This window comes from Lasioglossum baleicum, chromosome 4 (genome assembly GCF_051020765.1).
Source record: "Lasioglossum baleicum chromosome 4, iyLasBale1, whole genome shotgun sequence".
Lineage (NCBI taxonomy): Eukaryota > Metazoa > Arthropoda > Insecta > Hymenoptera > Halictidae > Lasioglossum > Lasioglossum baleicum.
Genome location: NC_134932.1, coordinates 15,875,821 through 15,900,840, shown reverse-complemented (window position 1 = coordinate 15,900,840; position 25,020 = coordinate 15,875,821). Strand labels below are relative to the sequence as shown.

The 25,020-nt window shown below is 36.1% G+C and overlaps 1 protein-coding gene across 7 annotated transcripts in view; it reads left to right on the top strand.

Moving 5' to 3' along the window:
- The window catches only part of Dgo (ankyrin repeat domain containing protein 6 diego), a 247,712-nt gene that overhangs the window by 81,794 nt on the left and 140,898 nt on the right, over positions 1–25,020 (top strand). For all 7 annotated transcript variants that reach the window (XM_076421993.1, XM_076421994.1, XM_076421992.1 and 4 more), the window contains exon 4: positions 509–607. In XM_076421993.1, the coding sequence (XP_076278108.1) occupies positions 509–607 (99 nt within the window). The remainder of the gene's footprint in view (positions 1–508; positions 608–25,020) is intronic.

The window sequence follows — 25,020 nt, the reverse complement described above, 5'->3', positions numbered from 1 at the left end:
CACGGGAATTGGCGGCTATATATTAATTACACCACTAATTGGATACCCTTTCCTCTAGCCGAATCGCGAAAAATGAATTCACCAGACCATTTCCGAAACGCGATTTCCGATCATTTACTCTTTGTGTAAAACTGGAGAAACACGTGTTCATGCGAGGCTTAATTGCCGAGATGATTGGATTAGAAAGTTCGTTCGATATGCATGAGGTAGTATGCGCTCAAAAGCATACGTCAGTTGATTTTGATCGTGAATGTGCACACTTTTATATGCAACTACATAGAAAAAATAAAAACCGAATCATGAATTTTTGTTTCCTATTATAATATATTGGTAACAAAATATATAAAGTGTGGGTTAAATAAGGATTACACTACGTTGTGATTATGAGCAGTATAGAAACTGTAAAAACAATAATAATTCGTCGTTATTCCAGCATTATCACTTATATTTTTGCGAAAGCTCGTTTGATTTTTGACGGTGTATTAAGAAAAATATATTTGTTTTTCAGAATGGTAGAACACCTCTTCTGTTAGCAGCAGGAGCCGGTCATGTAGACGTTTGCGAAGCGTTACTTCTTCGAGAAATCGACGTGAATGCAGCCGATAATGTGAGTACCGTTCACAAATTTTTTCGTCTTCTTCGTTTTATTATTTCTTAGCGATTGCATCACAGATCATAGAACGAAGAAATTCACTATACATATGCAGAGTGTTAGAGAAAACAGAAGAATGAAGGGACCTTTATAATTAAAAATTAGCTACAACAAATCTAACACATATGTTGCTCGCAAAAATTCAATTCTGTCCAATTACTGAAATTTATTAGGTGCTGTAACTTCATTTACTATTTCTCTATGAGCATGAGAACGATTATTCCTTCTAAATCTTTCCGGGTGATTAATCATCGATAATTGCTTCAAGGATAACCTACGCATTAATCTAAGAAGAATATTTTTCGTGATTTTTATTAACGCATATGTGTGGAGCACATGTGTCTGGTATACACACTGCAGTATTATAAAATTGATATTGTCGTATTAAATATGGATATAATAATTCCCTTCCTTATTCCAGAAACTAGAAACTGTAATTTGTTGTACAAGCTGGCCCAGAAATGTAGTTGTTCCTTGAAAGGTCTGATTTCTGACAGCATCTCATTTTTTCCCTTGCGAAAATGTACTCCGCGATTTTGTTAAGGGGTTATTAATGAACAACACGGAGCAATTAGAGCGCGGCTTGGCGACAAGTCCCGCCCAGTGTGACATTGGATTGGTTGAGCCGGAATCCGTCCGCTGCAGCCGCGCTCTGATTGGCTCGTGGTTTTTGGGTAATAACCTCTTAACCAAGCCGCGGAGAACATTTTCGCAAATGGAAAAGTTACTTGACATGACCTAAAAATTAACCCTTTCGAGGAAGTACAACATTTTTGGGACACCCTGTACACAGACGTTATTATAAAATAGTGTTTCTTCAGTCTTAATTATTTTTTTAATTTTATAGCCGGACATTTTCTATAGTTTAATCTTACACTAGAAATTTTTCCGTGACAAAAATGTAGCGATTTGAATGTTTACATTCAATTCCCTACTATTTACGTTTTATCAATCAAATATAGCGCATGATGCGGTTCGACTTGTGGATTTATCACAGTCTAAATGGTCTTTTGTGTGAAACGGAGCCATAAAATACGATTGTTACACCGTGGCTAACGGTTCCAAAAGTACAGACACTAAATTCCGAAGTGGCGAACAACTCGGACTCGGATAATAATTCACAAGTCTGGGTGGGTTGTTCTGCATGTCAGTTGCGCAATATATCAGTACGAATATACCGGTTAATGAACGGTGCAACGATAATTACTGTATAATTATGGGTGTACGCAGTTGACGAAGGAAGAGGATGATCCACTCGCCGCAGTTTTATTCGATATATCGGCATCTGAAATACGCAGATGAAAAAGAATCTCAAGGTATCGATTTGCGAGATGTCGGTACATCAGTCATACAGTTAATCGTGTCCATAATTATTCATGACTCGATCTCCTAAATTATCACTAATTATGAAACAAGATAGGGTATTACATACGTATCTAAACAAGATCTATCTCCAGTCGGAAATACGAAAAGAAAATTCTTCATTTACATCATACAGTTAACATATAATTTCAAACTTTTTTTCATTGAGAAATTATGAAATATAATCTAATTTCTTCTGTTATAACTTTTGAGTAAATTTTTTTGAATAAAATTCGATTTAGTTGCTATAGATTCTATTTTATAATTAACCACTTGCACTACTATTTATTTTGTGACCATAGTACTTAGACATTCTTTGTCAGTCATAATTTCATAGAAAGGAAAGATAGAATTTTCTATTTCGGGTTTTGAAGTAAATTAATAATATATATATTTATTAGACTCTGTTCAGAGTCATCGTCAGTCTGACTGGATATTGTCGGGCGAGGGGTTAAATGAAGAAATAAAATTTTAAGCCTTTGAACTCTCGGAGCTATTTTGACTGGAAAATTGAACTTCATGGGTACGAAATTGGTACGAGGTGTTATACCCTAATGTTCAGTAATTGATTAGATACATATAATTAGATATAATTAAACAATATTTTGAATAATGGTACAGCAATTTTTAGTAGAGCCTCTCAGAGTCACCATTCGAGTGGTAAGGGTTAAAACATGCTAAAAGCTTTGCACACACCTGACAGGTGGTACAGTTAACTGACTCACCCAGTATACCTTCCGAAGAACATTACCCATCGGCAACGTGTTAAGAGTGAGCAGAGCTCCTCTTCCTCTAGGAAGGGTAAAAGAAGGGTTGTCCGTTGTGTATCTGATACCGTAACGAGCGAAAACAATGATTCATTCGAAGCATCGAAAAGGCGATCGGGATCATCTTTGTTATCGCGTAAGGAGATCCGGCTAGGGCTCTCTACGTATAGTCTTCCTGGGTACAATGCATCCATTGCCATAGTGACTGACGGCCAATCTCCCCTCTTCTCCACTCGAGAACACGTTTGGCTAGATCTTGCCAGCAAGGGGTACCAGGGTGTCTGTATTTAGACTCGGTCTACGCGCTGCTGGTGGCCAAGGAACATTCGTACTAAATTCTCCTGTATATCTTCTTGCTCCACCGCATACTGTGACAGAAATTATATCTTCCTTTCATCGATTTTTTTTTCGGGGGGTTTTGTTTCCTACTTATTGCCGATGCCAGTTAACTGACCATTTTAAGAGGAAGAGAGAGAGGTTATCGTCCGGGGTTGATCAATAATGCAGGTATACATATGTTTTCTTGCCGCGCACGCGGTGGATATGGGGATACGTTATATGCACAGATCGTTTCAAAGAAGAAATTTACAATGAAGCGAACTGCTCCGCGAGGAGATTCTAAAGAAGCTAGGTATTTAGTTTCGTTGAGAATGCTAATTGTAATTGAGCTGTAAACGTGAATCGTCGTGGAGGTCCATTTTATGCAAAAGGTAGTGACACCAGGAAGAAGCTGATTCTGAAAATGGACGTGGTTAATTTACACTAGATATTGTTGTTGTTGCAAACCTCTTTTCGCGGTTTCGAATTTTATTTCTGTAGATCTTTCATTTGTTGTCATATTGTAACGTTTGAAGTTTTATCAGATAAACAAATTGACGTACTCATTTTTCACATAAGGTTAACACTTTCTTGTAAAGAATATCCAGATGCATTTAGTGTTTGTTTCCATTTTAAAAAAAGTTAACGAGACCTCCATATGTCGTCTACGCGTCCACCTACAAAGAAACTATTAACACCAGAATGTGCCCCTGTTAATACCATTTAACTCTACGTGAACTATTTTCCGCTTCGGATAATAATAGTCGAGTAAATCGAAGTTATAATATGTGGCGACCCACATCTCTACAACTACGAGCACCCACTTCGAAAAATAGGAAAAAATTATATGTTAACTTAGTATTTCAAAGCTTCAACAAGAAATCGGCGTTCCAAAATTTTTTTTATCTTTTAAAATTTGGTTCCGAAGGTAAAAATTCTGAAAAATTCATAGATGTGCATTTTAATAGCTAAAATATTTTTTTCAGAATTTTCTTTGTTTTCCTGATTTTATTTGTCATTTTAATTCTACTCTTCCATGTCGACAAATAGAGTTGAAAATTGGCACAAAGTATTTTCTTTGGATAAGCTATCGAATGATCTATTGAAAATTCAATTTGGTTTTGTTTGACCCCCCCCCCCCATCCCTTTGCTATACCGTTTGGTGTTCATATATACTTCTTGGGTCCATTTTAGGTGAGTGTAACTCTTCAAGCTGAAATTGTTTCGTTGTTCAGCATTCGGGGAGTACAGAATGCCTGGTTCTGACTTAACGAACACGGTTTAGATCGAAAGGTCAATTGCCTTCTTGATTCGCACAATACAACACTTGACTGTAGCTTTTTACTATTTGGAATCTACAGTTATCGGGGAACAGTGGCCGGAATGCGCGTACCTTTTGTCTGCATAAGGCAATCCGATGAAGTGCAGTGGTACACAGTACGTTCCCTCGGTATCTGCAAATGAAAGTTCGATATTTATTGGTGATCGACGAAGAAATGTACAGCGGTCCCCTCTACATGCCCTTTTCGATACGTTTCCACGTGCACTGCCAGGATTATGGAAACTCGTGGAACATTATGCCGCGCTTTCACGGAAGCTCGGCCGAGGTTCTTCTGCCTCGGGGAGAGATGAAGTGCAAACTGGTCTCCCGACAGATTCGGCATTCGTCGCCACTTGAAACGTTCGCGGAGTATGTTGAATGTTTTTATCTCGAATGTAAGGGACTGTCGTAAAGGTTGGGACACGTTTAGGTTTTTAGCTATGAAATTCCATAGGATGAGAACAATGCAAAAAAATTGACACCGTTGGAAAGGTATAGATGCCAGCTATATTGTCGCTGCAAAAAATATAAGGATAGCGTCAACGGATAAAAAGTTATAGTCAATTTTCTGAAGACAATATTTTCGGCAAAAAAGATTTTGCTGTATAAGTTGGGACACCCCAGAAACTCTGAAAAGTAGGTGTTGAAATGAAGTCAAAGCGCCTTATATTTAATGTTTATTGAGTATTTATTTCTTAGATCATGATTTGATATAAAATGTTTACTGAATATCTAATAACCGACTAAATCGTCTGATTCACTTTCACAATGTCTCCATGCGAAATCACTTGCAGGCATGTTAGAATTCGAGCGACTCAACTTCTTTGGCATGTTCTTCGTACAGACAATGCACAACTCTATCTTCTGAAGTAGATGAATCCGAAGAATCAGATTTCCTCTTCGTTCGTTTTACTCTTAATGGTTTTGATTTGTTGATGGCGTTTTTTTTTTGGTACCAATTTTTTCAATGTCGCGTTTTTAATATCAAATCGAAGTCAAAATAGCGTTTTTCATCGGCCGTCGTTCACGATTGGACTTTCTACCCGTCTCGACACAGTCCTCGCCTTAAAAATTTGATTATTCTACATAAAAAAAACACTTAAAACATAGTTTCCATTAATAAAAATGACGTCTATTTTGGCAAATTTGATTTCTTAGTAACAATAACTTGCCCCGATGTAAGAACAACTTGCCACCCAACGGCAAATAAATGAGAAAATATAAGAAACCTGTTACAATATTTAAATATTAAGGTTAGAATTTGAAAACATAATAATTTTAACAATAAATTATCTTATATGTTTCATCAAAATCGGAACTTTTAGCCCCGGTCTCCCCTGCTCATAATTAAATTATCATCACATTATATTATATATAATTTTAGTAATGCCTACACTTGGGAAACATTTACGAAAAGATACTAACATAAAAACGATGTGCGAAAGACGTCGATTCACATCTCGTCGGTGGTGTGCCAGTAAAACATGTGCACAGCTATAAGGACAGCTACCGGAATAAATGGCGTTAGCCAACGTGCTAATCAAACATGCAACTCCGAACAAGCGTGAACAGAGGTCTGAGATAAAGCAGAAAAAGGTACAGTTAGTTGTCCTTCTACCTTTTACTTGGGACTGAAAAGAATAGCACAGAGTAAAATACGGTGGTCCGTCTTTAAGAGTGAGACCCCATTCCGTGTCACATATTTCACGAGAAAATCTTGAAACATGAACATAGCCCGGAGTTTATCCAAAGTGACCGCCTGGCCACTGCTACGTCGAAACTCGTTGGATTTATTCTGCGTCGCGTCGGATTTTAGATCCAGTTCGGATACCACAGTGTCCCGAAGACTTACGAGGCTAAACGAATGCGGGAAGCTTATAGAACTTAGTAGGCGACATGGGTCTTCGGTCCCCGTTCCTAAATAACTTCACCAGCCAACACCTTTTTCGGACCCTCTGACATTCTTTCCACCATTATATTACGCTATTAGTGGCTGCGATAAATTCGAAGATTTCGTCCCTCTAACGATACGCTCTATCTTTCCTGATCGCATTGTAATTGGAATAGTTAGTTTAACTTTTACATGACAGTCTGTGTTCCTTCATTTATCAGTTGACCGCGGGTTTTACGCACATGCGACAAAAATAGATCGAATGTCAAACAGTATAAACATTTAAGAAATTTAAGGATATATTATTTTGTTATATTACTATCCCTCAGTTATATTATTTTCAACTGATTAAAAATATTACGAATAAGAAATGAATGTCTTTAGAGCTCCAACGTTTCGAGATTGATACAGACAATTTTTATTTTGCATAGGAATCCACGGTCTATTTGTACTGCTGTAATACTGTATGTAGAAATGTTTCAATAATTGTCTTCCTTGTCGTAACTAACGTAAAATGTGGATATCATGTTTTCTCACTAAATGGTAGAATTGCGAAGTGGTCAAGAATATTTTCAGACGAACTCCGCGTGGCAAGGACTATTCAAGAAACCAACTCACAATACACGCAAACTCGAACTGCAAAGGAAATAGCAAGAGGAAATGCTTGCGAATGGCATTTATAACCGTAAAATTTACGACGATTTACAAGCGTTCGAGTTTTGCTTTCATTTGCCTGGCATACCTCGCGGTACTTTAGACCGATATTCACGTCGGATCGGCGAAGACTTCGAATTCCCTGCGTTATGTTCTGAAAATTTACGACGAAATTTTTTAAAGAAACATTTCGGAAAGCTAGTAGGTGAAACAGGAGCTAAAAGTTCCGATTTTGAAGGAACATATAAAATTACGTAGATATAGTATAGATATTCTCATCTTTAACAAGTAATTTATCGTTAAATTTATTATATTTTAAAATTCTGTCCTTATTACTTTCTTGCCAACCCAATAGAACAGAATTAGTTTAATTTGAATATGTACAGGCGAATCGAAGTATAATGACACAACTGCAAAAATTGAAGATTCGGTTTAATTCTTCTATGAGAGTAGTTTATAGACATTGTGGGTTATTATTGCAACTTTTAAGTTATTTCAATTTATAAAATAATAAATACCCGTCTCGATTCACAAACATCTAGTAAATGCATTTTATCCACTTATTACAAAATATGGAAACATACCTTTTCAGAAAAGTGAGTTGCCCTGATATCGTGCTGCGTGTTGTAATTTTGTATAACGTCGTGCATAAAATTAATTTGTTTTTTTGTACGTAGAAAGTAAAATCATGGTCGTCGAGCATCTATGATGACTGGTAGCGAACGAGTTAACAGTATACATTATAGTTGAACCCTTGACTGCCGAGGCATAGCAAATAAGAATAAAACAGTAAAAGACGTCGGAGTGGGAAGGAATACTTAAAGTTCCGGCGCTTATGTTGGATAACATGGCCCCTTCGATCCTCCTTTCTTCTCGGAGAAGATTTACACGCGCGGCTTATGGCTCGCGCATTTTTTTAAGATTCTGCCGGGAGGAATTTGGCACACGTTCCTCTTCGTGCATTATACCTTAGCCCGATGTCAGAAGGTCTATAATTATGAGAGATCTGAAAATAGCTTTTTAGAGGAACATAGGCGCCCGACGGAGATATTGTTTCCTTTTTTCAAACCGGATTTCATGCGTCGGTCCGTTTAGGTTAGGATATCCCTTCGGATCACATTTTAGACCTAAAAGCGATTATCATACGACCTTGAAAGGTTTTTAATGGTGTTGTTGGTTCGAGACAATTTATTGCGGAAAGGATTCGGTGTTCTGGCAGGTTGGATAACAAATGGAATTTTTGAATTAGGAGTGGAAGCTCGGTATGTGCAATATTCTACTGTTAAAAATTATTTCACCACAAGGCTGTGGATGTTTAACTTAAAATTTTGGAGTTGGGTTTTACCTATTGGCACGATATCAAAGCTTACAGTTTCTTTTGGGGATTTTATTAGGTAGAAAATCATCATTCTTCTTCAGTTACATAGAACAGAGGATTCGTAAACGAACATTGAAGTATTTTTTCCCCTGTAAATAAATAGTATGATTATTTACAATCATTTGATCACAGTAAAAATCTATAGGATTATAAAGTGTCTCGTTTAAATTAATACCAAAACTATGTTCGTAGATTAATAAATAATGAATAATTTATACAAATTCTTGCAAACAGAGTCAGCATTTATTTTCAAACGAATTCATACACTTTCAATACTAGAAGGATTTAAACCATTTATCCTTATAATCGTTGATTTATAACATGGAAAACATTGTATTATAAATTGACATAGTTTACAACAATTGCTTTTTGGACATAGGCTTAATACTTCTTTCGTGATGGATGACATGTTGCATCTGAAGTACAAAAGCTGTGTACACATATGATATCGTTTACGAAAACAAAGTTACCTTTATAAGTCCTGTTTAAAAAATGTTTTTTAAATCCAACGTAAGTGCTCTTCGATCAGATCTCAGTAAATAATTTTTTTAATGGAACATTCACGCGAATCAATGCAAATAAGACAGTCCAATATTTAATTTTCAAGTTAAAATAGCTCCAAGTGCGAAGGGTTAAAAAAATACAAACAGTTTATGGGTTACTACACACACATTTACTCTACACTCTATACTCTATACCATTGTATGTGGGTTATGGGGCACTGAAGGAATCTGAACAGGTAAGAACTGCAGATTGGTGTGCCCCAGGGCTTCTAACTCAAAGAAGGGCTCCACCCAAAAAGAACATGACATAGGGATTCGCGTTGTTTTGCCGTGTCGAGTGAGATTTAATTTAGCGAACGACGTGACTTCGGTCCAATACTTTTGTCCGTGATATTTCGTTTATTTGGCTGTCTGGATAATATTTCGTTGGCTCCTTCAAACGCCGCGCCGTAACAAGCAAACGGGAAGCTGCGTAAGCGTAATTTATTGCAGCGACTAGCCACGATATCTTATCCTCGTTGGAGCATGATTGAATAGTCGAGTGGATTTCAAAAAAGAACATACTTATCGGAAACAGCTGCCTAAATCAGTGAGACGACTGGCTGAATAATGATTGGTGGATCAGTGATTCATAAAGACGAGCCGAGATCATAAATATTCCGGCATTTACATAACAATGACGAAAAAATGTCAAGATTTTTGGAAGACTACTTCCAATTGTACTGCTGTATAATTTCGTATATTGATGTGTCCAACGTATAAATATTGTAAATAATGCAATGAATGAAAATAAGAAATCACATATATTCTCAATATATGCAATGATTTGCATATTATTTAGCCAAAAATGTTACTTTTCACAGAAGTTCAAAGTTACTTTGATTTTCTAGGATATTAAATAAATCAATGTGTACGACTGAAGCTGTTTAATAGTATGTCGAATATTCCACGTTGATATAAATTATTGAAAGATGAGTTTTATGCAGTGATGTCAGGGTACCTATTAATAATTCATTATATTGTGACATATATTATATTATAATCTTGTGACTATATGTACTTTGAAAATAATCGAAAATCCAATAGTATCAATAATGTATTATCATGTATTAAGAACTCTTGCTAACAAAAAACAGGGACCAGTCAGAGCGCGGCTACAGCGAATTGGTCCGTATTTACATACTTCTTAATAACTCCTTAACAAAGCCGCGAAGAAGATTTTTGCAAAGGTAAAAGGAGAAAGAAATAGAACGTTTTGGGGACATTCAATTCTGGAATGTAATGTGTGGGCAATTTTGGAATGTAACACGTGTCAAAAGATGTAGTGCATAATTGTGCTATTGCAATATGTTCGGTATGATGAACCCTTTGTACTCGGAGCAATTTTAACTCGAGTCACCAGTCGAGTGCTAAGGGTTAGTAAAAAAAATTTTAACCAGTTTCTATTAACACATATTAATGAGTATATGATTTCTGGCTAAGGTGTACGTATGTATACATATAATATGAAGTATATGTATACACAAATTATAATGGAAGATGTATTGCGAGAAGAAATTAAATTAATTAATCATAAATCGATACATATATTGCACCATAATCCCCATTTTTATCACTGACCAATTCGTTCTGACAGCACGCAGAGATTGTGCGGAAAGAAGTGAAAATGTTCTCGGTTATGGCGGTTTTCATATTTACGATCGCGTATATGACATAATAGAGGCAAGACGGTTTTGCGGCGTCGGTTATGGCGAAATCGATGATTTACGAGACGGTTTTGCCCGTAGTAAGCTTGGGCTTTCTGTGTTTAATTGTTATTGTGGGAAGCATCATCTTCGATGCGGTCATTTACTATCTTTTGTCTGCTTTTTGCGCGAGAAGCACCGCGTGCGCTGCCATTGGGTTCCAAACAGTGGTGAACTGTTCAAAATTGAAGTGAATATTAGATCGAAGAATGAAGTGGAGACATTAAGAAGTTCATTGAAAAAATTCCTAAAGTTGTTCAATTAACCTTTTTCCTTTTTTTTACTTCATTCGTTTTTCCTCCACCTGATGTGACCTGATAAAAATTTGGGTAGCAATTTGTAACGGATTTCAAATTCTTCTCGTCGATGGAATTAGAATCGACCGTGCTCTTGGCATTGACAGCAACAGAGAATTTATAATTTATGCGAATTCTTTCCGGCGAGAACGTAACACTAAGTCGTTCAGTCGTTCACGAACGAGGAATCTACATCTAAACATTTTTATTACCCGGAACAGTCGATTTCGGATCCTCATCAGAGTAAAACGCTTTCACTAGTTTCACAGAGCGTGATAGTTTCGTTTCGATAAAATTTAATTGGCCGGTATTTAATTAGTAGGGTCCGGATTATGTCCACAGAGTTCCTAAAGCTATTAAATAGAACTTCATATAGAGAAATGTCATTTCGATTCGAATTTTATTTAGTACTTTATAATATAATACCTACCAGTAACAAATATAGTTCCAATACATTAACTACATTAATTGTTGTATAATTATATTGTATATATTAAATATATGCATATTGTATAATATAATAAATTAACGAGAATTATTGTATAATTCAAAGCTGCAATAAGTTAAAAAAGAAACAGAGGTTTTATCCACTTATTTATATTAACATATTTTTCTAAAAATTGATTGAATTTCTTATTTCAGGTTTTAAAAACTTCATCTATAAAGTTTATTTACTTTGTGAAATTTTTCAATCGATTACATCCACAAGTTACGCTTACATTAGAAACCGTGTAGCATTTGATCGCAATTAAGTACAGGAAATGAAATCAGTACAAGAGAAAAGGGAAATTAATTAAACTCTTACTTCGAATTATCTTCATTCGCTTCACCATGTTCAGTTAAATCAATTATGAAATTCAATTAATCGAGATTACACACCTCTGTTAGAAAAATCCGCACACCTAAGCATTAATGAACGCAGGATTAGCGTTATGAATTACGAGTGTTAATTATTGTTAGATCTAACCTGATGAAGTACGAAGTTAATTACAGATGTGAAAGATCGTCTACCAAGTCGAAGTGAGAATGCGCGAAGATTATTTGTACTAATGATAGGAGCGATATTAGATTTATTAAATCCATATATGCAACAGTGCTCAGGAATGCTGGGAGTTATTTTCTCAGGTTGCAACATGTACGAACATGTGCTAACACACTGTAATTATTTATTATCCGCTTTACCAGCTGTTTCCTATTTTCGTGGACTAATCTATAACCTTGTTATCTCTACATCTTTAATTTGCCTTTGTTGTTTAAGGAGTACATCGAAGAAAATCTTTTTCTAATAAAAAATTGACATAATTCATTAAGGTTCCTGTTGAGCTTCAAATGTAATGAAAAAAATTATACTAACGTTACGTTGTATGATAATCAGACTAGATATATCATTGTACTATTTCTTTGTCAAAAATAGAAGATTCAGTGATCAAACAATGACTGGACTCACTGTATTACTTTCAACGTTTAAAAATTATTAAGAAATTCCATATGGCTTCTGTTTTTCTTGCAATTGAATTGAGTTCAACAAATTTTCTCATTGTGAAAGAACACATCTTATCCTGTACTATAGTTACATATGTGTTATTTAATTGAGACTTAAAGGTACGTTACATTTGATAAAACATTAAACTCAGTGTCTCCATTAATAATTACTGTACCATTATTCACAATATTCTTTACATTATTAAATATGTTGGTATCTAATGAATTTCTAAACATTTAAGTATTGTATGAGGTATTATATCAATTCCATATCCATAAAATGACAAAAATCATATACAACGGAATTATTCTAGATCGGAGGAAATGTTTAATTTTCGAGTTAAAATAGCTCCGACTGCAAAGGGTTAAATTCATTTTGAAAACTTTGATCAAAAGAATTAGTGATAAGGAACTCGTTCACAAAGACTTTTGGCAGAGAAAATTCACGGAAATCTAAACTTCAGATACTCAAAGATAGTGCACAGTGCACGGATGCAGCGATATGCATATGTATGCGTCACAGCACGCCGGGAACAATGATACCAGTTTGACTGGTGTGGTTCTCCCACTCTGTGAGTGGAGCGTGCACGGTATCGCGATCCAATGCACTCTGCCTGCAGCATCGTCGGCCAAGGATATGGTCGCAATTTCAAATTCCAGTCGCTGCAGAAACTGATAAGTTTCAACGACACGCGACCGGATTTTCATAGCGTTTCCAAATCGATTAAGAATGGAAAAGATTTGGTCGATGCGAAACGAATCCAAACATAATAATAAATAAGTAAATCGCACGAATAATAACGTTCGATGTTAACAATAAGTCTTTACTGATTTGTACAGTAAATCATGCTGTATATGGATTGCTTTAGTCTGGAATATTCACGAGTGAAATACGTAATGGGAGAATGCAGAAGTCAGTTACCATCAGTTCGGATAGTCGAGGTTCTACTAAATCGTCGATTGAACAGGCAAATTTGCTCAGAACTATATCATGTTTGGTCTCATTTTAATCAGATAAATGTCACAAATGTGTATATTGTTCAAAGCTTCCAGAAAAAAAATTAAAAACAAAAAAAATGTTGTCATGGGATTAGTATTGACTAGATGACTAGATGTATTTGATATTTGATTGAAAGAAATTGGTTGAATCGTTTCCAATGAAAGCATTTTTAATTTAAATAGTTATACAATAGAGAACGTGAAACCGGTCGTAGTACGGTTAATGTTAATACTTACTCTTTATTTAGAGATATTGAGGGAACTGCAGTTATCAAGTATTAATGGATTACAATTGTTAATTCATTCTTTTGGAGTTTCAGCATGTCATTGATAACGCCTTCATTACAGTTGTGTCCAGCTTTGTTGTTGATAGACTGTGAATCTTTAAGTATAGTTAAAACTTCCTTCCTCAATTGTAACAAATAGGAGTAAAATAGAAATTTATTCTTTGCCCTGACAGGTTTAGTAGATCGAAAGTAATGAAAAACATGTTTTTCTTTAATAACTTGCCGTTTTTCTTCTACTTATTTTTTTGTAACATTTTTGTTCTTGCATTATTTCGAATTTCTATCGCTTAGGTTGCCTCTGTTCAAATTAACTCGGTTTGCTTTTCTTTAAACAGAACAATTTAATGTAAGCTAGAAATCAGTGTTTGAAATTGTAGTAACCCAGAATAAATTTAAAAAATGAAGTAAAAATTATGTAAATATATTTGGTGTTCACAATTCACGAAGAGAAGGTTGCCAGATGCTATGAATAAGCTGTCACGCTTTCATGTTTTCGTTGATTGAACTGTGCAACGGCTTTAATTAGGAGAAAGTGTAAAGATTTCGCTGGGATAGGTCGTCGAGACATCGACGATACTTTTAATATCCTTCCTTTCATTGGAACTCGTTAACATTAATCTATAACCCTTTCATCTTATATTATATATTTTGTGCTGAAACCAAGTGTATGAGAAGTATTCAGTACTATACTTTATAATTAGACTGCGGATGTTCATGCAATTTGCAATTTTTGTAGACGAATTTTCAGAAACTCGAATCGAATAGTCTTATTTTCCGTGGTAGTAGTCTTTTTAGATCTGAAATAAATTAAAATCGTACTAAATTCTGTTGTATTTTATATCCTAGCATTTTTTGACAATTTGCGAAAGCTATAATTGCATAAAGATCCACAGTCCATTTATAATTCTTCTATTTCAACTGAATAGCATTTTGTCTAACGCAATTACTACTTTAATTAAATAATAGAATAAAGTGAACGCACAAACATTGTGTAGTATTTACACAGAATAATTTTTCTTTGAACCATCCATTGAATCCATTATTTACACATAAACAAATATGCATATTGATTGTTTGCCTCTTACAATTAGTTTCAATACCTAATACCAGAGTGGCCAGATTAAGACTTCTTTCTTGATAAATTCTATGATCTGTCAAGCTACTATATTTCCACATAAACCATGGAAACATAGACTTAAGAAAAGCAGTCTATTTTCTTATTACCTAAAATACAGGTACGATGAGAACACGATCTTTCACCCACTCAATTACGCAACGCATACTACCGATAATTCCGGCTCGCTTAATCGCGGCGGAAATAATGGACCTTAAATGGAAATTACGTTCAACAATAAACCGCGATGAATCTTCCAGCGGCGTGCACTAAAAAACGCGAGCCGAGATTGCAGATTGAAAACACTTTCTATTCGGTTCTTCCCTCAGTCATAAATCCCGAATAATTTCTATTGTCTCTCTAATAACCTCGCGCGGCGATACAGGATGATTCAGCTGAGTGTACCACCCAAGTTACATGTCAACTATTTCGGAGAAAATGATTGAAACGAAAGATGTATGGTTTCAAAAGTAGCGTATAATATAATAAATGTTTTTTTTCTGTTTTGCATTCTTATCGAGATGTGAAGATCACCTTGAGAGTATTCGTTGTAAAGGGTAATTTCAATTTCGTGATGGAAGAGAGAATTCAATCCTGAATAACATACTATGAACACATTATAGTGGATGAAAAAGTAATAGTTACTGTAATATCGATAGGGACCAGAATCGCTAGATGAGGGGAAAGATGAGAGCAAAAATACCCTCTCTACGCCAGTGCCGGATTAATCATGTGAAATTGTGGCGCATGCGCGACAGAGACGGAACGCGTCACGTGATCGGGCCGTGGCGGAAGCGTGGGGAATAGCGTCGTAGAAGGGGAAGGTAGAGTAGAAACGCGTAGACTCATTTCCAGGATTGCAAGGGTGCGGGATTCGCCTTCTCATTTCTCGATAATGCAAAGACGGAGTTTTTCAGTAGTCAAAAGCGCTAGATAAATGATTAATCTAGGCCGCAATTGCCCTCAAAAATTTACGAGGCGTAATTTGCATTAGTCGGAAGCAAAAAGCTGCGTACGTAGCTATTTTCATAAAACTGTGAGAGCTACATGTTGCCGAATAATGCAAATTACGCCTCATAACCGTAAAACTAGAACTTTTAAGGGCGATCGCGGCTTAGATAGAACTAGTATTTAGCGCTTTTGACTACTGAAAAACCCCATCTTTGCATTATTGAGAAATGAGAAGGCGCATCCCGCACCCTTGCAATCCTGGAAACGAATCTACCCCCTTAATCTGGCGACTCAACACCACTCAAGAACAATGTCACGCCGAATAGGTGTCTGCCATCGTCGGATATCGAAAGAGAACTGTCACCGTTATTGGAACATCGTCGTTATTGACCAAGTTTGAGCCGGAATGACATTGATTGGCCAGGATTGACCTTGAAGTATTGGCCCTTTCTCCTGCTGTAACACAAAATAGGATAGTTTCCGGATAGACCTCTCATATCCAACAGTTTACGAGTAATTTAGGTGGCACACTTAGCTGAATCACCCTGTACACACGGTTTTACCTTCATTTCCTCCGAACTATTGTAGTTTGTTGAACGCGCCGCTGAAAATGGCGTCTATTGTGAGTATCGCGGATGCGCGTCGCGTTCTCCGCCGCTTCCCAAGAGCGAACGGCATCGGGAGAGATCGATCACTCTTTATGTGGAGCATCGTTGCAACGATCTTCGTGCACCGTCGCTCGCCTATTGTGCATCCGCGATGAGGTTCGATACGCCGCCGGATAAGCGACCCTGCACCGGCTAGCATCCCCGGGGAAAAACAGGGAACTACGTGCAATCGTAATTGAAGATTGGACATGGAATGGCTGGTTAATTGTGCCCTTACATCTCCGTATTGTTGCCGTTATCGCGCATTAGTTTCTTTGACAACCACGTAGAAGCGACTCATTATTCCTCTGAATGGTAGTGATTTGCACGTACCAGTACCGTATTCGCTCAACTTCTTTCGGCTATGTTTCCGTATCTGTGACGGCTGGTCACGTGATTTCAGTGTTTATGCAGATCACGATCAAATGCTACGCATTTTTGTTTTTATCTCGACTTACTTCTCTGATGGAAGTTCTTCTTATTGTGCCCAGCGACGGATCGTTGATGTTGGGGCCTTAGGCTAACACTGTTGAATTTGATCTAATTTATTTTTTATTTTCATTTTCATTTTCATTTCGTTTTTTATTTTCTATTTTCTAACCTATTCTTCCTATTGCACTTTTGCTCTTTCCCGCAGAATTGATGATCCCGGCTTAAGGTAGGATCTCCTAAGCGCGTCTGGACGCAGCGTTTTTGCGATCCATATTCCGTTCGTCGTAACACCCTGCTGTTCCTACTTGCGATTCTACGATGCGATTTGGTACGTCTTTCCTTCTTTTTCACTTGAGAAGAAAGAGGAAAGAGCATCGTTCAAACTCAAACACATGCGTCGCGTCGGTCGACTTATTGTAGGCGTTTGTTAGGAGATTCCACCTTTATACTCTGTTACGCTAATGAAGATAATTACTATAATTCTGGGACGAGAAAGGAATAGACTTTAAGAAAGAGGAAATAAGTATACCTAACTTGATAAAAGAAAATTTTATAAAAGAGGTGGCGATGTTACATCGACTTTACGTAATACTTATTAATAGACGTTACCACATTAGATTTTTCTTAAATAATTGTTTAGTGTGCTGTAAAGTAGTCTACTAAAACGAAAATTTATAATTTGTCATTGTCAAATGAATATGCAATAGATTTGTTTAAAAAAAAAACGTGGAAAACTAATATTAATGTGTTTGTCTTATTTGGCTATAATAAAGTTTATCCAAATGCACTATTATGTTAAAACGAACGTTACCGAAAAAACGCGCCTCATATTTCTTTAATGAACATCGTAAAATAGTTATTGCAGATACCAAGTTGAATAAAAAAATAAATTGAAAGTTGGAAACACTTGCACAGCTGAAAATGAAAGTAATAAACGTTTGAATGACTGGAACAGGATGGCGCGATTGAAATAAAACTCGGGAGTAAGTATTGCGTAACTTCTGAATACGCCATACTCGCGTTCGTGATTCAGCGCAGCGTATTAGATGGTCGTAGTGCTCGTCCGTATTAAGCCGTAGTGACTCGTTTACACGTGAGACATGACAGAGACGATCATTTCCGTGCGATAATTAGATTTATTAGCGCACCTCAGGTTTGCACGCGAAGCAAATTATTACGATGTAAGTCGTCGAAACAAGTTTGGTAAGTCGAGTGACATATTCCACATCGGCGGTATTGACGGGACTTTGATCGATTGATTACATTATGAAATACAATTAAATTCGAATCGTGCAAAAATATACTGCTCTTATATTATACATGCATTTCCTATTAACATTGGAGAAACGTTAATATTATATTATAGATCTATTAAGTTGTCCCAAAAGTTGGTTTCCGATTCATGCACATAATGCGAATTCATGTTAGGAAGTACTAAAACATTAACATAATTATCGCATTGTTTGTATTTATTCAGCAACATTAAAGGAACACATTCCGAAAGAAACTTTTGGGACAACCTAATACATATAATCACACAGGAAAAACGTAGGAAGTACAGGAAAGAGCAGAAAATCGTTGGAGCATTTAATATAGATAATATTATAAACACAGGTTGTAAAATTTGAGGATGAATTTTCTAAACCATTTACACTCTGCATGATATGCCCATAATTCCTTTAATAATTAATATTCTAGTGTCCGGTTATAGTTGAAAATAGTGTCACTTTCGCATCGAACTTAAAGAATTTTTAGATTTGCTTGGGATTACAGAATTGTATTATATAAATTACAAAAAATGCAAAGTTTCGTCGTGTTTTCGATTTTATTGAATACGATATATTTGTATCCATTTGCGAAAGTTCGAAACCTAATAAAATAAAATACAAACGACTACTTATACTTTAATATCACAGATGTGTTAAATAATTATACACTATCATTTTCTCCGAATGTATTGCAAATTATAAGACATATTATAGAATAGAATAATTATAAGAATTGATCACAGAACATGGCGACTTTATGGAAATTTATGAAATAAGTAATACGGTACATATAAGTTCGTCAAATCGTCGTGCCATTTATCTACTCCCACGACAGCTCGCTATGAATCAAACGATTCCGTGTCTAGCAAAATGATTTCTGCAATAAAACGACATCCTCGACGGAACGAGAGGAGGCTGTCGCATGCCGCCTCGATCAGGATCAGGATGCACGGCGCGCGCGTTTCAAACAAAAAGGCGGCTGCTGCACCGATCGAAGACGTCGGGAGCTCGCGACCACTCCTTTTTTCGTCTGTCCGCCGTTGCACTAGACGCTGGATCTTGAAATTCATAACGAGAATACCGACACGTCTTGTATAGTCGGTCGCCAGTGAGCCATGCTTTACGATTTCACGCGCGCCGATACCAGGAATACGTAATTAATCGGATGATGGAAGGCCTGCTGATAAAAGAAGAATGTAGGAGGAGCTGGCTAATTTCTAATCTGCGGAAACAGATTTCACTTGTACATGTTAGAAATTTCAGAGACAGCGTCTGTACCAAAGTCGCCAGATCAGAGGAATCGACTCAAATCGGAGGGAAAAAGTTAACCCCTCTTTGCCAGTACCGGATTAGTCACGTGACATTGTGACACATGCACGACCTTAGACTTTTGACCATACAATTCAAAATCGCATAACTTTTTTAAAATTGGTCCAAAGGACTTGAATTTTTTAAGATGTTAGACTGACTAGTTTGCTAGAGAATGAGTAAACAAAAATTGTTTTGTTTAGATTGCAATTGATAGGAATTATACAAAACTTTAGAAATTATGTTTGTTTCAACTTTTTTATCTGAGCCTGTTACGATAATTTAAAAAATGCGTTTTGTAGCTTTCGATAACTTGTATGCATACTGAAAAGTTTGATTAAAGTCGGTTATTTAAAGATGAGTGCTGAAGGTTGAAAGTCGCAGATTTTTGGCCTTGTCAGGGCATTTCGCCCTTGTGTAATCATCTTTAAACGTTTGTAAGCTCATTTCAATATTAACATTCTGAGCCATGAGTCATCCAACCGGACAATATGCGGGTTCGACGACCTCATGCGTAAGATGCAATTTATTTGGTGTTATTTCTTGACATTACAATTTACTCTTGTAAAAAAATCAATCAGAAAAATTCAATCTTCGAATCTGCGATAGTCGTCCAAACAATTTTCAAATGTTTTCAATGCTATTTGAATTTGTAATATTTTTGAGGAAAACATTCTCCATTTTCCAGCTGGTGTATTATGCACAAGCGCAGAATAAAGTGGAGGATAGAAATGATTCAAAGCATTGGAATGATTTCAAGTTGATCATTGCTTTTCGAAAATTGAAAAATACCTTTACAGCCGCCGTATACGTGCAACCATAAAATAAACCTTAACTTCTCAACAACTCAACGTGATATTAGTATTCAGACGAGTTTGTCATGGTAGGCGTAATTTATTGCCTATTAGGCATGCTGAAGAAATATCCACTATTGGAATAATACTTCAAATTTACAAGAATATTACATAGATCGCAGTACATGCTGAGTTTATAAAAAGAAATTGTACAGGGACGTTGCAGTAACGTGCTCCTCAAAATTATCGTGTTATGCAAATTCGTCTTCGAGCAAAACTAAGAAACAGTACAAGAAAGTTGAGAAGAAGTTCGCTTATTATGCATTAATGCCAGATAATACACGCTAAATTGGTTCGTCTTTATCACGGTTGGGTATCATTAAATCGGCCTGTTTTCTTTGTTGCAAAATAGCCATTATGAGCGTCTTTGTTTTTACGCTCCACTTCTTTCAAGAACTCTACTACTACTTTTACTTGTTTACTTTTTCGCGGAAGGTATTTGCTATTCGTTCCTCGCCGCCTGCGGCCTGTTCTTCAATCTTTGCGTGCAATAACCTTGCGAAAGCGTTACGCTTCGAGTGTTTCTCAGTTTCAATGAGACTTTATTAGTTAAGTGAATAACCATTCATAACTATTGATTATGCGTAACGGCATGTATAGTTTCTTAGAACGTGGATGAGTGTACATATGCTTTGAGGAAGTCGGTCATTTGATGCTATTAATACAGAAAAATTGTCTTCCTAACTGCATCGATCAGTTCACGTGAACTCAAACCGTGAAATTGTTGACAGCCTTGTAGTTTTTAGTCGGAAGCGTTCAAAGGAAAAGTGAGATAAATAACAAGATTTCATAAAACTCTTAGCATAATTGGACTTCAGTAGAATATGTATTAAATCCTTCAAATTTATTAAAAAGCGTAACGTTAAATTAATCGCAATGGGTCTCCATTATATCAGTGGTAGACAGAGTTTCCGGATGAGGGGAGGGAGCACGACTTGAGAGGACAAAGTTACCCTCTCTCTGCTAGTACGAGTTCTGCTAGTTCCACATGCCACCATCAGTACACAAGATTTTGATGCATGGACCATCAGTAGATAAAAACTGCATTTTGCTGATTAGTGCCTATTCGAAAGAAATGCTGGAAATTTTACCACTAATAATGGATGAATCAATATTGACATTACATAATGAAACATAGTAAAAATTACCATACCTACACTGTACTAATTATAAGAATATAAACTTTTTCTATGAATGAACATTTGTTTGAAACAGCGATGTTTCAATTTGATGTTCAAACAAATGTTCATAAATAGAAAAACGTTTATATGCTTATACACATGCACATATAAAATAACTTGATCAATAATGTAATTATTTCTTCACGAACGGGGTTAATTAAAATATTAATCTAACATTACCTTGATATCAATACATGACCGAGAAAGATAATCGATTTATAGATTTTCAGTGCACGTACAATGCATGAAATAGCATGATAAAAAAATGTTAACTCTCGGTATTTTCTAATTTTCATTCAGTTCGGTTTTTCTTCTTTGATTTGCATTCTGACGTGAATCGACCAAAAGTAGATTGCGTTCATTCCTACAGGTGTGAAGTGGTCTGTTTCAGGATTTTCAGCATGTCTGGTGTATCCCCTGTAGCCGATGCAATGTCCCTGTAATAGTAAATAACCGGTTCTACAAACCCAAGATGGTTTGTTTTTGGTTCTACAAGTCCTGTGTCGTTTATTATCTTTCCAATTACTCTGTGGTCTTCTGTACTGGTTTTGCTTAGTGCAGGTTGGTTTGTATCAGCGTTTACGAACCTAAAGTCGCCTGGTGGAGATCTTATTGCTTTGAAATATTCTATCTTCAGTGGTGCGAGCGTTGCTAAGTCTGTATCGGATTCTACAAGTCTGAGAATGTCTGTGCTGGTTTCTATCCGTTCGCAGTAATGTGTAACAGGTTCTACAAATGCATAACTGTTCGTCTCGTATCGTATAACTCATGTCGTGCCATTAGTCATCAATATGTGATTCCACGGTTTCAAGCCATTTATTTTAGAATCGCGACATTATAGTGGTCGATATTGATTTTCAAATGTCCGAATGCTATTTGCATGTTTTATTCATCATTGAAAGTAATATTCTAGGTACCTTTTTTAGCCTGGGTATCTATATTCGCCGAGGTATGAACAATCTTAACATTCGTTGAAAAATCTGCTCGCGATAAAATGGCGAAATGTCATGGAACGCTTAAGATGCCGACATTTATGATTTCATTTCACAATATAATATTACAAATTGTCCCTTCTCTTTATCTGATGTATCGGCGAAATTGCTTTAAAGTTCAATATCCCATTGCTGTTCTTATAAATCACCTCACGGGACTGAAGTTACTAATCGTTTCAAACACACTACATTGCGTTTGTAACTATGTATTGAGCTACATATAAACTTCATTCTTATGTTAACTATTATATATTAAACCTTAAAATTATTCACTTATTTTCGTATTTAATTCATCTTTTATCTTCATAGTTATTGTAAAGATAAAAATACATTTAAATACGATTGTCGAATTACTTCTTCTTCGACATTGCCGCAAACCTAATTTGAACATGTGGCCAACTCTTCATTGCCTTCTCTATTGTCAGGATCATTGCGGTAAGCCAATAGACACGATTAACATTTATTAATATATGAAATAATAATGCAAAGTACTCTGATTTAGATTGATTTTTTATCTAACGCTTTTGACTACTGAAAAACCCCATCAAAAATGGACGACAGAGCGTCTTTACCCACTTTTACAACAAAAACAACTGAAAACAAATCGCATGTTATTCTCCTTTTTTTATAAATAATGATCGGAACAACTTACCCCAGGAACTTTTATCCCCGGTATCTCTACCACACTCTGAAGTTCTTTGTAACTTAAATAATAAGCAAGTTTGGTGATGTGGAAATTGTTTTGGATTATGATATGATTATTTTTAGTAGTGCCCGAGTGTCGCCATTTGAGCAGAAAGGGTTAAAACAGCTTGTATTTAATTAGCAGTGTTTAAAGTTTCGGGACACCGTGTAGAAGCCTGTAAGACGCACGGGAACAGGGCTGCCATTGCGATCGTGGCTCACGAGTCAAATATGAGCACGTCGAGCTCGTCGGGCGACGTCTGCCTATTATGCGGTTGATGAGATCGCAGCCAGAGCTTCGCAGCGTGAGATGCGACGACAAAGATACCACGGCCATTTCACGGCGCAAAACGTGCGAAACAGTAAACCGCGCCAGTGCCGCGGACTGGTTGCACTGTTTAAGGAAAGAGCGGTCTCTGTATCCACGTGAAATCGTCACGACGCAAATGGTAATAGGACGAGCGTACCGACAATGAACTAGGTGTCACGGGATTACAGAATCTGATAACGATGCTTCGTTTGTACGAATCGGAGAAAGCAGTTTTCACGGATCGTAATTCCCTTTTTTTCCCCTGAACCATCTACAGTCAGTCTCATAACTGGTGGCGCACACTTTAAATCGGAATAACTTCTTTATAAATCGACTTCAGCTTCTCTGACAAGCTACGTGGATTAGTTTACTTCAAATTTTGGAAAAGAAAAAATAGTAAAAGTTGCTTGTTACAACTTTTATTTGAGCTCGCAACGAAAATTTAAAAAATGTGTTTTGTAGATTCACACAAGTCAAGTACGTTTTTTAACATTTGTATTGTAACTATAATTATTAAAATTATAGTGTTTCTGGATTTTCAACCTATTTTTGCCATTTCCAATCGTTTACACTTCGTAAACTGATCGACCAATTTTATGAATCAATCGACTGCGTACAATTTTAATAAAAAGTTTCGATAAAAAACTGCAATCCATTTTAAGTACTTAAAGAATATTTTATGAACACGTTGAATGCAACGTAAAAGTCACACAATATCATATATTTAGCTTATATTTAGAATTTGTTATACTTAGTTAATAGATTGTGGTAAGAATTGATCGTTAAGTTTGGTAAAAAATTTGTACCAGTCATGTAAGACCGACGTGGTCATCACAGTGTTAAATGTACAGTGTGAAATAAAAATATTGTTTATGGAACATAATTTACTTCTACGAGACTCGCTACTTATAAATAAGTTGTAAACGCATGAAGCTCAGCAGTCTACCGATGAAATTGCGTTTCAACTTTCAACCATAACGCGAAAGCCACAGGTAATACGGCACCCTAAACTTTATCCTTTCATTATCCGAACCGCAAGTGACACCGAACGACCGCAAATAAAGTGGTGGCACTCGTTGCTCAACCCGATACGAGATAATTCCACGTTATTTCCTAATCGATAAAATTACATCTTTATGAAGAGGTTATTTCTCAATAAATGAAATGACATCTTTATGAAGCCGATTATACCCGAGTATCACCTTAGACAAGTAAATTAATGTTAGACTTCAGTAAGTAGAAGGAGACTTATATTAGGTACATCACACGTAATAAGACACGCCTGAGTAATTCGCTACTTTCTACTGAATTTATTATCTGTTCCTCAGAATATTGAGCACATACAGCGTTTAATATCACTTATCAATTAATATAGCGGATGAAATCATTTGTCTCCATTAGATGTATACATTATTAGACTGCGGATTTTATGGCAAAAATAAGTAGGTGAACAACACAAAATAAAAGCCGCACCAGATGCATTTAATATTACCTACATTATTTACAACCTACTAAAATTATTAAAAGAAGAAATCACTTTTTATGTTACTCCCCTTTTTTCTAATTGATACAGGCAATTTTTATTTTACATAAAGATCCCCGCAGTCTATTCATTATACATAAA